At 48.5% G+C, this 14,342-nt stretch overlaps 1 protein-coding gene across 1 annotated transcript in view; it reads right to left on the minus strand.

The window, feature by feature from the left end:
* The window catches only part of LOC119574455 (NHS-like protein 1), a 78,939-nt gene that overhangs the window by 398 nt on the left and 64,199 nt on the right, over nt 1-14,342 (minus strand). Inside the window, exon 3 of the mRNA XM_037921681.1 lies at nt 169-423. Within this exon, the coding sequence (XP_037777609.1) occupies nt 169-423 (255 nt within the window). The remainder of the gene's footprint in view (nt 1-168; nt 424-14,342) is intronic.

Raw genomic sequence — 14,342 nt, forward strand, 5'->3', positions numbered from 1 at the left:
AATGTAGTAAAAAATGTGCGAGTGAATCAACCCTTCGACGCCCACGGCCAGAGGTCCTAGAGGCCATGACAACTAAAGAAAAAAGAAGACAAAAAATAATAATTAAAACTTTCCAGCCAATCAACTTAACTTAAAGCCGACGCAACAGAGCACAAGGATCCAACTCACGTGTATCAACGATTGGCGGAACTTCTCGAGGCGCTTGAAGCTGGAGCCGGAGACATCGATAGGGACGAGTTCAGGCGGGTACTTCAGGGAGAGGGCGAGGACTCGTTGCTCTGGCGACGGCAGTTTGTGCGGTGTGGGCTCCTGCTGATGGGTCACCACGGTCGCGGGCGCTGACGGGGACACCGGCGCCAGCGACACCTCCGTCAAGGTTTCGTCGTCAGAACACCATTCCCGCAGCGCAACGAAGCTCGCGGGCTGGAAGCACGGAAGGGGGACATTAGTGTTAAGAAAACTTGGAGAGTTATATCTCTTGTTACGTCATCTAGCAATGGCAAAGGAGGATCCATCCTGAAGGGCATTCATCTCTCGTAAAAGGAAGGGGACGTAAGAAGCAAGTCTGAGATAATCAAAATGAGGAATTATGCAATAAAACGATAAACTTGAGATGCAACAATGTATGACACAACGATATTCAAACAAATTAAAATAGATTAGTCTAATCTAGAAACAGATACACATTTTAGGGGAAAGAACAGCAAAGGACGCTCTACAACGTCGAAACTTCAGCGTAAAACTTCTCGACAGACAAAGAATGATTAAATTCCTTTATCACCAGGTTACCTTCTTGCTCACTCCTTGAGGCGAAGGACCCCCGTCTGGTTAGGCATCCCATCCCCTCGTTCCCTTATCTTTGGGCATGAGGGCACTGCCCTTCACGCTCCTCCGTGCTCCTTGGACAGGACTGGGAGTGTGGAGCAAAGAGGAGGCAAAGGCAAAGGAGGGGGAGGAGGGAGAGGGGAGGAGGGAGAGGGGGGGGGGGGGAGGGGAGGAGGGAGGAGGAGGAGGAGGAGGAGGAGGAGGAGGAGGAAGAAGAAGAAGGAGGAGGAGGAAGAAGAAAAAAGAATGAGGAGGAGGAGGAGAAGAAGGAGGAGGAGGAAGAAGAAGAAGGAGGAGGAAGAGAAGAAGGAGGAGGAGGAAGAAGAAGGAGGAAGAAGAAGAAGAAGAAGAAGGAGGAGGAGGAAGAAGGAGGAAGAAGAAGAAGAAGAAGGAGAAGAAGAAGAAGAAGAAGAAGAAGGAAGAAGAAGAAGAAGAGGGAGGAGGGAGGGGGAGGGGAGGGAGGAGGGAGGGGGAGGGGGAGGAGGAGGAGGAGGAGGAGGGGGAGGAAGAGATAGAAGGAGGAGGAGGAGGAGGAGGAAGAGATACAAGGAGGAGGAGGGGGAGGAGATAGACGGAGGAGGAGATAGGAGGAGGAGGAAGAGGAAGAGGAGGAAGAGGAGGAGAGGAGGAGGAGGAGGAGGAGAGGAGATGGTGGCGGAGGAGTAGAACGGCGACACGGTGAGTGGGCGACAACGAGCAGCAGGAGAATGAGGACAACGAGGAGGATGGTTGGCAATGAAGAGGCGGAGGAGGAAAGGAGGAGAAGACGAAGGCGGTGGGGGGGGGGGGGGGAGTGGGCCAGCACAATGGGCCAAGCCAGATAGGATCCTCCGGCGGAAAGAACAATTAGGACGTCAATTAAGGTCCCATCGGCGAGGTCGCTCAGATTTCACTCTATTTCAACCTCTGCGACGCGGCGAGTACCTCCCCCTCGCCCCCTCCCCTCCATCCTCTATTTCTCTCTCCTTCAACCCTCATCCGCCCTTTCGTTACCATCATCCCCCCCCCATTCCCAGCCCATCTTGGTCTTACCTCCTCACATCCTAATGATCAAATCAGATACACACTCACTATCTTAGTTTCATCTTGGTCCAAGTAAGAAAAAGCTTCACCCAAAGCTCTCGGCTTCTATTTTCTTTCTTTTCCTGACCAGTCCACGTTCTCGCCAATCTAAATACATGTGAACATCCCTTGAAAAATTAACATTCCCGCAGCAATAAACAATAAAAATCGAATGCACTCCGGAACTTTTAAAAAGAAAAAATATAGGATACACAGACACCCAGAGACAGATCGAGACGAACAGCGACGGAGCGACCTCCTAACCCCAAGTGAAGACGAAAAGGAAAACGAACGTTTCTCCTTTTTACATGTGTGTCCGTCCATCCAAAGGGAGCGTTGCCAGGGCGGGAAAGTGATTATGCTGTAAATAATGACCTGCTAATGAAACAAAGCTTCTCTCAGGGAAAAAGTAAATAAATGAACGTAAATACTTTTCACTGTTCACATTCATTTCTCGCCATAAAATGTCCGAAGATAATTATGTTATTAATTCCATAACAACTTAATTTTCTTCCCAAAACTACACAACTCGAAAAGGCTTGTCCCACACTAATTTACCGTTTCTGAAAATACCTTATACTTTTACTCGCCAGTTCTCCTTCTGCAATTCCTTGCCCCATCCCCACCCGCCCCACACGCACACAACACAGCCGCACTGCAGAATACTTCTCAATTACGTTTTAAATTTCAGGTTTTTTATTCTTTCTATCGTACTGAGACTCAATCGCCCTTTTCCTCTAAGCCTATAAAAGCGTGTTTTTCTCTTTTTTTTTCTTTACAACATAGCCTGATATGCCGGGGCTTGTTGTTGAATCCATATGCATTTGATAACCGGAAAAAAGACTGTAGGAGACTCAGTTCTATTTACCTTACTAACGTTTGTAATTAATACAAACAAAAACACACACATACACGCAGAGAGAGAGAGAGAGAGAGAGAGAGAGAGAGAGAGAGAGAGAGAGAGAGAGAGAGAGAGTGAGAGAGAGAGAGAGAGAGAGTGACAGAGAGAGAGAGAGAATGACAGAGAGAGAGAGAGAATGACAGAGAGAGAGAGAGAGAGAGAGAGAGAGAGAGAGAGAGAGAGAGAGAGAGAGAGAGAGAGAGAGAGAGAGAGAGAGAGAGAGAGAGAGAGAGAGAGAGAGAGAGAGAGAGAGAGAGAGAGAGAGAGAGAGAGAGAGAGATGAGAGATGACAGGGAGGGAGAGAGAGAGAAAAAGGGAGAGGGGGGGAGAGGGAGAGGTAAAGGGAGAGAGGGAGAGGGAGAGGGGGAGAGGGAAAGGGAGGGAAAGTTTCATTTACCTTACTAATGTTTGTAATTAATACAAACACAAACACACATATACACGCAGAGAGAGAGAGAAAGTCAGAGAGAGAGAGAGAGAGAGAGAGAGAGAGAGAGAGAGAGAGAGAGAGAGAGAGAGAGAGAGAGAGAGAGAGAGAGAGAGAGAAAGAAGAGAGAGAGAGAGAGAGAGAGAGAGAGAGAGAGAGAGAGAGAGAGAGAGAGAGAGAGAGAGAGAGAGAGAGAGAGAGAGAGAGAGAGGGGATAAGAGAAAGAAAAAAAGAGAAGAAGGAAGGAAAGAGAAATGGAAAGAGAGAGGGAAGGAGGGCGCGTAGCGGGAGGAGGGTGCTTGACAATAAGACACTGATCCGTCCCTATAATCCATATTAGTCTCAAAGATACGAAGAAAAGTAAAGAGAATATTAAAAAATATATAATTAAAAGATACACGAAAAACAAGAAATGCAAGAACAAATCCTTTTAAAAAATAAGAAAAGGCAAAGGCAAAGGCAAAGGAAGGCAAAGGAAAGGGCAAAGGCAAAGGAAAGGGCAAAGGCAAAGGAAAGGGCAAAGGCAAAGGCAAAGGAAGGCAAAGGAAAGGGCAAAGGCAAGGGAAAGGGCAAAGGCAAAGGAAAGGGCAAAGGCAAAGGAAAGGGCAAAGGCAAAGGAAAGGGCAAAGGCAAAGGAAAGGGCAAAGGCAAAGGCAAAGGCAAAGGCAAAGGCAAAGGCAAAGGCAAAGAAAAAGAAAAAGGAAAAAGAAAAAGAAAAAGAAAAAGAAAAAAGAAAAAGAAAAAAAAGAAAAAGAAAAAGAAAAAGAAAAAGAAAAAGAAAAAGAAAAAAGAAAAAAAGAAAAGGAAAAGAAAAGAAGAAAAGGATGCACTAGACAGAAGGAACCAAAAAAAGTACGGAAACAAGTTCCATCGCGAATTCTCTTGTTCGCTGCCATAACAAGATGCAAGAGCCAGCGCGCGCGGGCCAGCAAAACGTGTCTCCGGAAGAAGGCTAAGATCCGAGAATCCGGCCGACGTATAAGAACACATTGTTTACAAGTGCCATTTGCAAGTACTATATGCATGCAGCCATTATACCAACTCGTCTTGCATGCTGGTCGTATATACTGGATTCTGGCGTTACTTTGCACACAGGCTACGTGGATAGTGAGAGATATTAGGAGAGAAGAGTGGGAGAGGAGGGAAAGCGAGGTGGCAGGAGAGCAAAGAAAAGAGAAGCTTGGGAGTTTAAGGGTGAAAGGAGAGAATGAGAATAGAAAGAAAAAAAAATGAGAGAATGATAGGGAGGGAGGGAGGGAGGGAGGGAGGGAGGGAGGGAGGGAGAGGGAGAGGGAGAGGGAGAGGGAGAGGGAGAGGAGAGAGAGAGAGAGAGAGAGAGAGAGAGAGAGAGAGAGAGAGAGAGAGAGAGAGAGAGAGAGAGAGAGAGAGAGAGAGAGAGAGAGAGAGAGAGAGAATGTGTGCGTGCGTCTGTTTCGGTCTCCGTACACTGTTTATCTGCCCCGGAACGCGACCTTCCCCAAACCCAAGCCAGCGAAAGGTTTTCACTCGTCCGCAAACGACGCCGCGACGGAGGCGATCCAGATCCCAGATCGGCCAACGGCCCGCAACGACATCCCATGCTCAGCTTCCTTCCTGACGACGGCATGCCACACGAGGGGATTTCCTCGTTCCCCGGCGCGGTCTGACGTCAACCTGCCGGCCGGCCTGCTTGCCCAGTAGTCTCTATCCTTGTTTCCTTTCTTATCCTTCTCTATTTCCTTCCTTCCCTTGAAGACAATCTCATTTAAGCTAAGGAAAGTGCTCAAGACTATGTGATAATACAATAACTAAAGGGTAAAAGGGATAGCGATGAGCAAAGACATGACGGGAAAAAAAAAAAAAAAAAAAAAAAAAAAAAAAAAAAAAAAAAAAAAAAAATATATATATATATATATATATATATATATATATATATATATATATATATATAATTCAAAGGAAACAGGGCAAAGAAGCCCACTAAAAAGGAGAGGGGAGAGCAGGAAGGGGAGGAGGGAAAAAGAAAGGGGTAAAGGAGGAGCTAGGTGAAGGGGGAGGGAAGGGAAAGGGAAAGGGAAAGGGAAAGGGAAAGGAAAAGAAAAAAAAGGGAAAGGGAAAGAAAAAAAAGGAAAAAGGGGGAAAAAAGGAGACAGGTGAAAGGGAAAGGGAAGGGGAAAGAAGAAGGGGAAGGGGAAAGGAGAAAGGAACTCGAAAGAGAAAAGGGTTATCCGGCAAAGAGAAAGGAGCAACGAGAAGGGGGAAGAGAAAAGGGTCAGGCCGGCGAGGGCAAGGAGGAAGGGCCTGCGAGAAAGGGAAAGGGGGCGGAGACGACACTTGGACAGAGACACCGCGAGGCTCACTCCAACTGGTCAGCTCCGTGCTTGAACACCTATTGATTATTCATTCATTTGCGTGGCACAAAGAGCCCCGGGAGTGTCTCGCCCTGATATATACACTGACGCGAATCACCGCCGCGCCCCTCCATTGACCCACCCCTCCCCCGCCCTCTCCACCACCTCGAGCCTCGTAACTCATTCCTCATCCACCACCTCATGCTTCACCGTCGCATCTCATGGCGAGTCGTTAGGCCTCTTAGTGCTCCCTCCGCGCTCATAAAAACTCATGCTCCGTTGGCTTCTTACGAGCTTCACGCCCTATCCTTATCCTAGGCTTCTTCAAGAGACATCTGGTGCAGGACTGGGCTTTCCCTCGCTTTTGCGTGTGTGTGTGTGTGTGTGTGTGTGTGTGTGTGTGTGTGTGTGTGTGTGTGTGTGTGTGTGTGTGTGTGTGAGAGAGAGAGAGAGAGAGAGAAGAGAGAGAGAGAGAGAGAGAGAGAGAGAGAGAGAGAGAGAGAGAGAGAGAGCGCTTCAGCAAGAGAGAGAGAGCGCTTCAGCAAGACCGAGAAAATGTAGATGCGCGAGTGAGCCCAAGCAAGTGTCCGTCATTGTACCCTTGACCAGTGCCACATCCTGGTCGGTCAACGTCAGCGCCACCTGTTACACGGTCACGGGGCAGCCTGCACTCACGAGTCACGGCTCTCGTCATTTCAACACACACTGACTGTCCCGTGACGCGAGCCACGTGAGTCACGCTTCTTACACACCCTTACCCGACCCCTGCCCTGCAATAACCCCACCTCACCCACCCACCCTCCCCGCTACTTCCTCTTCCCGTTCACCCCCTCCCCCTCCACCCCTCCCGTCCTCCCTTCCTCTTCATTTCCCAGTCTGTACGTCCTTGTACACGGACAAACGGCTGCATCAAGTGTATATTCCCGTGCACAGAAGTGAATTCATGGGCACAAGCAGGAGCAAGACATCTCAATTCATATTGACATGGGGCCATCATTACCACACATCGAGTACGTGCATCGCTTACAGTTGCAAAGGACTCTTATCTATCTCAACTTATTAATCAAATCCTCTTCCGTCTCTCCTCTCATCTTCACCCCCTACCTGACGGACGACGCACAGAAGCCATGAAGAGGAGAGACAGCAAAGGACTAACCACCCATCCATAAGAGGAAGTGATAAGAGGAGGTCGAAAAGGGGGGGGGGAGAGGAAGACGAAAGGAAGAGGATGAAAAGGGGAGACCGAAAAAGGGAATAATAAAAGAGCAATAAAGAGAACAGAAAAGGGAGAGGATAAAAGAGAAGAACGAAAAGAGGAGAGCGAACAGAGAGGAACGAAATGGGCAGAACGAAAACTGGGGCGATGAAAGATTTCGTGTGAGAACGAAATGAGGAGAAGAAACAAAGATAAAAAGAGAGCAAGGTGAAGAGCAAAACGAGAAGAGCAAGAGGACGAAGAAAAGCGAAAAAACAAAAAGCATGGAACGAAAAGAGGAAAACGACAGAAAAGCGAGCCGAGAAGAACGAGGCAGGAGACTTTTTGCGAGAAGGCGTCCGGGCGAGCCTCGTGTCGGGGGAAAAATAGTGATTGCACTGACGTTTCGGAAGCGAGCGTGGCCGGTGAGTGAGCGAATGACTAAGTATTGGAGGAACGAGTAATATAGGTGAGTAAGACTCATAATTGAGTTTATTATGCAATATAGATATTCGCTGAGGTTGAGGGGCGTGGAACGGGGGGGGGGGGGGTCGAGAGGGAAAGAGGAGGAAGAGAGTGAAAGAGACAGACAGATAGACAGACAGAGAATGAGGGTAGAAAGGAAGAGTGGCACAGAAAAGGAGAAAGAAAAGGGAAAGTGGGAGAGTAAGGGAGAGAGAGAAGGGAGCGAGGGAGGTCCCGTATGGACGAGCCCTTGGTGTCCCTTCTCACTCTTCCTCCTCCAGCACAACTCATCCGCCAGATGACCGCGCCTGGCACTCGCTACCTGGCCCTGGAGGGCTTAAAGGGGCACGCTGGGTGAGTGGGCGGGAGTTCAGAGTGAGTGTGAGAGTGAGAGAGAAAGAGGAAGAGTAAGAGTAAGAGTAAGAGTGAGAGAGTAGAGTGAGAGAGAGAGTGAGAGAGAGAGTGAGAGAGAGAGAGAGAGAGAGAGAGAGAGAGAGAGAGAGAGAGAGAGAGATAGAGAGAAGCAAGAGAGAGAGAGAGAGAGAGGGGAGGGGATGAGAGGAGAGGAGAGAGAGAAGAGAGTGAGAGAGAGAATGAGCGATGTAGGGGGAGAGTGAGAATGAGAGAGAGAATGAGAGATAATGAGTGATAATGAGAGTGTGAGTGAAAATGAGTGTGAGAATGAGTGTGAGTGAGAATGAGAGTGAGGGTGAGGATGAGAGTGTGAGAGTGAGAATGAGAGTATGGGAATGAGTGTGAGAGTAAGAGTGAGAATGAGAGTATGGGAATGAGAGTGAGAATGAGAGTGAGAGAGGGCATTAGCTGACGCGAGTGAGAGTGAGTGCAGGAGGGCGTGTGCTTGAGTGCAGAGTAGATAGGGGCTGAGGCGACGACACAGCCCTCCCCTTCTGCACATTTATGGATCCGAACGATTTTTCCCCACTTGTACTGCGGCAGAGCCATGTGTAATCCTCGGATGTTTTTCACATGCAGGCGCTGGCTGAGAAAAGGGAGAGACGAAAATGCAGAAAGGGAAAGAGAAGACAGGGCCAAAGAGAATATGTGTGTGTGTGCGTGTGTGTGCGTGCGTGTGTAAGCAAGAGAAAGAAAGAAAGAGAGAAGAGAAGAGAAGAGAAGAGAAGAGAAGAGAAGAGAAGAGAAGAGAAGAGAAGAGAAGAGAAGAGAAGAGAAGAGAAGAAAAGAAAAGAGAAGAGAAGAGAAGAGAGAGAGGTGGGGGGGGATTCATTCACACTGGTTTGATTGATACGTATATATCGACAGCGCAGAGCGGAGCTGATGGCCCAAGGTATCAGGTGTAATGTATCAGAAGTTGTTTTTTCTGGCCAAGAAAAAAGTGAGCAGGTCAGTCCAGCCATCTTGCGCGCAGTCAATTACCTGACAAGGGAGATTGATATTCGCCGCCACACCTGGCTGGCACTCTGGCACTACCCTCTCCTCCTTCCAGATATCTGGAAGGCACTGTGGCACCATCTCTTGCCCCCCACCCCCCCGCCGGCAACATGACTCATCGAGGTGTGGCACTACCTGTAAGGGGCTCTCGGGTGCCATCACTGGCTCCGCGCACCTGGTTGGCATTCTGCTGTTGCCGCCTCTGCCTCGCTATACCTACCTGGCGGGCCGGCCTCTTTACCTGTGCGCCGCCCTAATTGGTTGGCTCGCGGCCTCTTCCATCGCGCGCTGACGCAACGTCCAAATTTTTTCATTGTATTACCCGCCTATCTCATAGCCCACTTGCTCTCTTTCTCTTGTCTGTCGTCTCTCTCTCTCCCCTGGCCTGGCTGTGGCTCTCTCCCCAGTGCAGGACATAACCTCCTCCCTCCGCCCCCCCCCCCACAGAAAGAGAGAGAGAGAGAGAGAGAGAGAGAGAGAGAGAGAGAGAGAGAGAGAGAGAGAGAGAGAGAGAGAGAGAGAGAGAGAGAGAGAGAGAGAGAGAGAACGCAACGACCCCTCCTGGACTGGGTGTTCATGATGCGGCGCCGCGGGGGAGAAACAACACTCTGCCGCCCATAAAAGTCTCGCCTCAACCTCTAAACTGCAGCCTTTCTCGACCATAATTATTCTTCTTCTTCTTTTCCTCTTCCTCATCCTCTTCTTCCTCCTCTTCTCTTCTTCTTCCCTCCTCTTCCACTTCCTCTTCCTTTTTTCTCCTACTTCCCTTCTCCTCCTCTTCTTCCTCTGCCTCTTCTTTTTCTTTCTTCTACTTCCCTCCTCCTCTACCTCTTCCCTCCACATCATCTTTTTCCTCCTCCGCTTCCTCTTCCTCTTCCTCCTCTTCCTTTTCTTGCTGCTCCTCCTTTTCTTCTTCCTTCTCCTCTTCCTTCTTTTTTGTTCGAATTTTTGTTTAAATTCCTTTTTTAGCTTCCTTATAATTCTCATTCTCTTTCCTGTGTCTTGCTCCCCTTCTTCTCTTTCTCTCTTCTTTCGTTCAGTATTTTACATTACCCTTTTATTGTTACCACCAATTTCCCTTCTTGTTCTTTCTGTTCCTGTCCCTCCCAGTTCCCTTACCTGTCGCGCTTTCGTCTCTCCTCTCTCTTCCTTTCCTCTCCTGTCATCTCTTTCACCACTTTTTTCACTTCCTCGCAAAACGTCTGCTCTTATGTCCTTACCTCCCCTTCCGTCTCCTTTCCTCTCCTCTTCTCTCACCCCCCCCCCCCCTCCAGTTCTTTATTTTTTTTTCTTCCAGCGCATGTCCTTTACTTTGTGCACCTTATCCCCATTAGCTTCCCTCTGACCTTCAACCTCGACGTCATTTACCCGTGCGTGCCTCATTTCTTGCCACCATGCTTGCTTGCTTGATTTTCCGATAACTGCGTGCTTTTCCCTCAATTGCTTGCTTGCCTATGTTCTGATTTTCTGTTTTCTTGTCGCGTTTTCATGATTTGTTTTATCTACTTTCTGATTTTTTTGCCTCTTGTTTGCTTGCTTGTTTGTTTTCCAGTACGTTGAACAATGGCTTGCCTGTAGACCGACTTCATATTCTCTATCTGCTTATTTTATCCCAGTTTGCATGCTTCGCCACTTGTTTCATCTCTTGATTACTAGCTACCCTGATTATTTGCCTCCTTGCTACTCACATTTCTTATTTTCCTTATTGTTTGTCTATATGCTTGTTTGGGTCTGTTTGCGCAATTGTCCGCCATCTTTCTCGTTTGCTTGCGTGCCTCTGTATCTGCTTACCTTGCCTGACCAGACCGGTTTTTATCAGCATCCCGCTAAATCCTTTTCATACTTGGTCCTCACCCATACTCTTTCTCCCTTCCTCCCAATCTTCATTTCCTTTCCCCTTTATGCCTCCTCCCTTCTTCCCTTCTTGATCTCCTCCTTCTCCTCTTTCTCTGTCCCATTCATGTTACGCCCTCTCCCTTCCCGACGCGAGGAATGTTTACTTCAATCATCTCTGTTGCCCGAATAACAACAAATAGCAACAACAATGATTATCATTATTATTATAATAATAATAATAATAATTATTATTATTATTATTATTGCTGGTGCGTGGTTTTGTGATGTGCGGTGATGATGCTGGTTGGCTGGGCTCCCTCTTTTAAATTTCCCCCGCAGATGCGTTTACCCGCCCCAGCGGTGAAGACGCCCAATCTTGCTCACTATCCCCATCCCGTCCCCCCCTCATTCCAGCTGGCGGGTTTAATTAAAAAAAGGGATCATGCCACCACGCCAGTACTTTCTCGCCGTCGATCTTTAGCGGTTTTTGGCAAACTTCAGCGACTAACCCGAGTAAACATTTATCAGTCGTTTACTCTTTACCGGATCTTGCTAACTTCGAGCAAAGAGAGGCAAGTCTACACTTCTCGGCCCTTTCCCCTTTAGCGGATTTTGATAACTTCGAGCCAGCCGGCACAAACATAAAATTTTCATCCTCATCCCCTTTAGCGGTTTTTGCTTACGTCGAGCATTGAGCGTATATGACACAGTTCTTTAGCGGCTCCATCTCTAGCGCCGGAAAGTCTCTGAGCTCCAAATCATACGGCAAATCCGCCCTAAGGCATTGCGAATGGAGGGAATTGAGAGCTGGAGACGCGGAGGCTGGGGGAGGGGTGAAAATAAGAAGGAAAGAGTTAATGGTCGAGAGGGAGAGGGAGGGAGAGAGAGAGGGAAGGGGGGGAAAAAGGGGGGAGAGGGGGGAAAGGGGAGAGAGAGAGGAGAGAGAGAAAAGAGAGGGGGAGAGAGAAAAGAGAGAGAGGAGAGAAAAAAGAGAAGAGAGAGGAGAGGAGAGAGAAAAGAGGAGAGAAAAAGGAGGAGAGGAAGAGAGAGAGAGAGAGGAGAAGAGAGACAGAGAGAGAGAGAGAAAGAAGAGAGAAAAGGGGAGGAGAGAGAGAGGACAGAGGGGAGAGAGTAGAGCAGAGAGAGGAGAGAGACCCCAGAGAGAGAGAGAGAGAGAAGAGGGGAAGAGAGAGAAGAGAGAGAGAGGGAAAGGGGGAGAGAGAGAGAGAGAGGAGGAGGGGGGGAGAGAGAGAGAGAGGGGGGAGAGAGAGAAGAGAGAGAGGAGAGAGAGAGAGAGGAGAGAGAGAGAGGAGGGAGAGAGAGAGAGAGAAAAGGGGAGAGGAGAGGAGAGGAGAGAGGAGAGAGGAGGGGGGGGGAGGAGGAAGAGGGAGGGGGGGGGGGAGAGAGAGGGGGGGGGGGAAGGGAGGGGGAGGGGGGGGAAAAAGGGAGAGAGAGAGAGAGGAGGGGGAGAAGAGGGAGAGGGGGGAAGAGAGAGAAGAGAGAGAGAGAGGAGAGAGAGAGGAGAGAGAAGAGAGAGGGGGAGAGAGGAGGGGGGGGGAGGGGGGGAGAGAAGGAGGGGGAAGAGAAAGAGGGGGAAGGAGGGGGGGGGAAAGAGAGGGAGGGGGGGGGAGAGAAGGAGGTGGGGGGGAGAGAGAAGGAGGTGGGGGGGAGAGAGAAGGAGGTGGGGGGGGGGGGGGGGAGAGGGAGGGAGGAGGAGTAAATTAATTCACAAGTCAGTTTCCTCGTAGGAATTTCACAAATCAAACACCTTCCCTCTTAATCACCACCTAACTCCGAACAACAATAAATGTCTGAATAAACAAGAGACGAGCGAGTTGTGAGATTACGGCGACGCGCGACAGACTAGAGGCGGTATTCACAGAAGGCCATAGACACCGAAATTTATCTTTGGCAGAAAAGGTCTTTGACGGCGATATTTTGCCTACGACTCCTCGCGAAAAGATCCTTAGCATCCGGTTTTTGTCTATGACTCAGCCGATGCCAAAGTTGTCAAAGACCTTTCGTGAATACCGCCTCAGGTTCCTCGGGATAAACGTCACGACCAAAAGAACAACAGCAAATACGGGAAACAAAAGGTAACATAACCTAACAGAAAGCCAACACTGAATCCCTAAAACGTACTAATAACCCAATCACACAACACCAAAGGTGTCGCAACCTCATGACCACAACAGTACTAAAAATCCCCACCATCCCCATCTGAAGAATGGCCCAAGATCACATCACCATGCGCCTTCACCACCTCGCAGCCTCCACCACCTCGCAGTGCTGATGCCTCCAACTCGCTCCCGTGTCCCCCGTCCGCACGAGACAAACCGATCCTGCCATCCTCTTTAATGCTCACTGGGGTGGGCTGACTGCCTTCCACCTGCCGGCCATCCATACATGTAATGATATTAGCCAATTCGGGAACGATTTCTCCCTTGGTTGTGGCCGTAGTTGAAGGCCTTGTTTGTGTGTGTGTGAGTGGGTGGGGTTAATTGTGGATGACTATGGAAGTGTGTGCGTTGGGGGGGGGGGGGGGAGAGTAAGAGTGTGTGTGTGTGTGTGTGTGTGTGTGTGTGTGTGTGTGTGTGTGTGTGTGTGTGTGTGTGTGTGTGTGTGTGTGTGTGTGTGTGTGTGTGTGTGTGTGTGCGCGCGCGCGTGCGCATCTGCATGTATTCGTGTGTTAGTTTTCATATGATTCATAGAATTCAGTCGACCTGAAACATTAACATTAGAAGATGGAGGGACGACACCGTTATATGCCCAATTACAAGGATGCCCAGCAATAAACACGCTATGCTTATCTTGCGTTAATTGAATCTACAACACTTTTATGTCTGGCATATTCTGGATGGAATGAAATACGTATATAAGATTCAAATATCAGAGAACACTAAAAACAAAACAAAAAAACATACCACTGCGTCGACAAAATTTCATGCAAATTTTAAAAAGAAACATTACGTATAATAAATGACATCACTGTAAACAAAAACAACAGCACGAAAAAAACAAACGGCCAAAAAAGCAGTAAAACCTATAAAAACAAACGAACAGAAAAATAACAACAAAAGTAAACAGCAAACAGACGGGACAGAAAAGCAACAAAAAAGTAAAGTGCAAACAGACGAACAGAAACAACCACAACAACAAAAGTAAACAGACGAACAGCAACAGCAATCCGAGATCGCAGCAACCTTCCAGCCGGGAGCCGTAAACGTCGCGGGGATAAGCGGCCCAACGCCGAAATGTCAAGAAACAAGGAACAAGCAACAACTCGGCGAATGAATGTCAAAAGCGTAGAAGACATTTTTGCCGAGAAATGTTCACAATCAATAGAACGCGCCTTGTAACCGTCACGCCACAAGACAGACGGCCGAAATAAAAATCAACGAGCGAGACGCACATTCGCTTTGCGTCGGGTTTAAAACAAATAATGGAATTAAGAATGGGAGAGAAGAAAAAATATGAATAAAATATGGCCTACATACACAAAAAATGTAAGAGGGAAAACGCGACTCGGGTAAAAATGGAAGGTAAAAAAAAGATCGGGAAAATGGATAGGAAAATGTTACTGGAAGTTAGTAGCGACTAAAGACACACACACACACACACACACACAAACACACACACACACACACCACACACACACACACACACACACACACACACACACACACACACATGCACGCACGCACGCACGCACGCACGCACGCACGCACACACGCGTACACTAACTACCTGACGTGGAAAAAAATATGTAATTTACCGACATGAACTAAATCAAACACGATAAGGCGCATTAACGATGCACCAGCGCGACTGCAAAAACCCACGCCGCGACCGCACGCAAAACGACACCGACCATTATCTAAGATATAAATT

This window comes from Penaeus monodon, chromosome 6 (assembly GCF_015228065.2).
Source record: "Penaeus monodon isolate SGIC_2016 chromosome 6, NSTDA_Pmon_1, whole genome shotgun sequence".
Lineage (NCBI taxonomy): Eukaryota > Metazoa > Arthropoda > Malacostraca > Decapoda > Penaeidae > Penaeus > Penaeus monodon.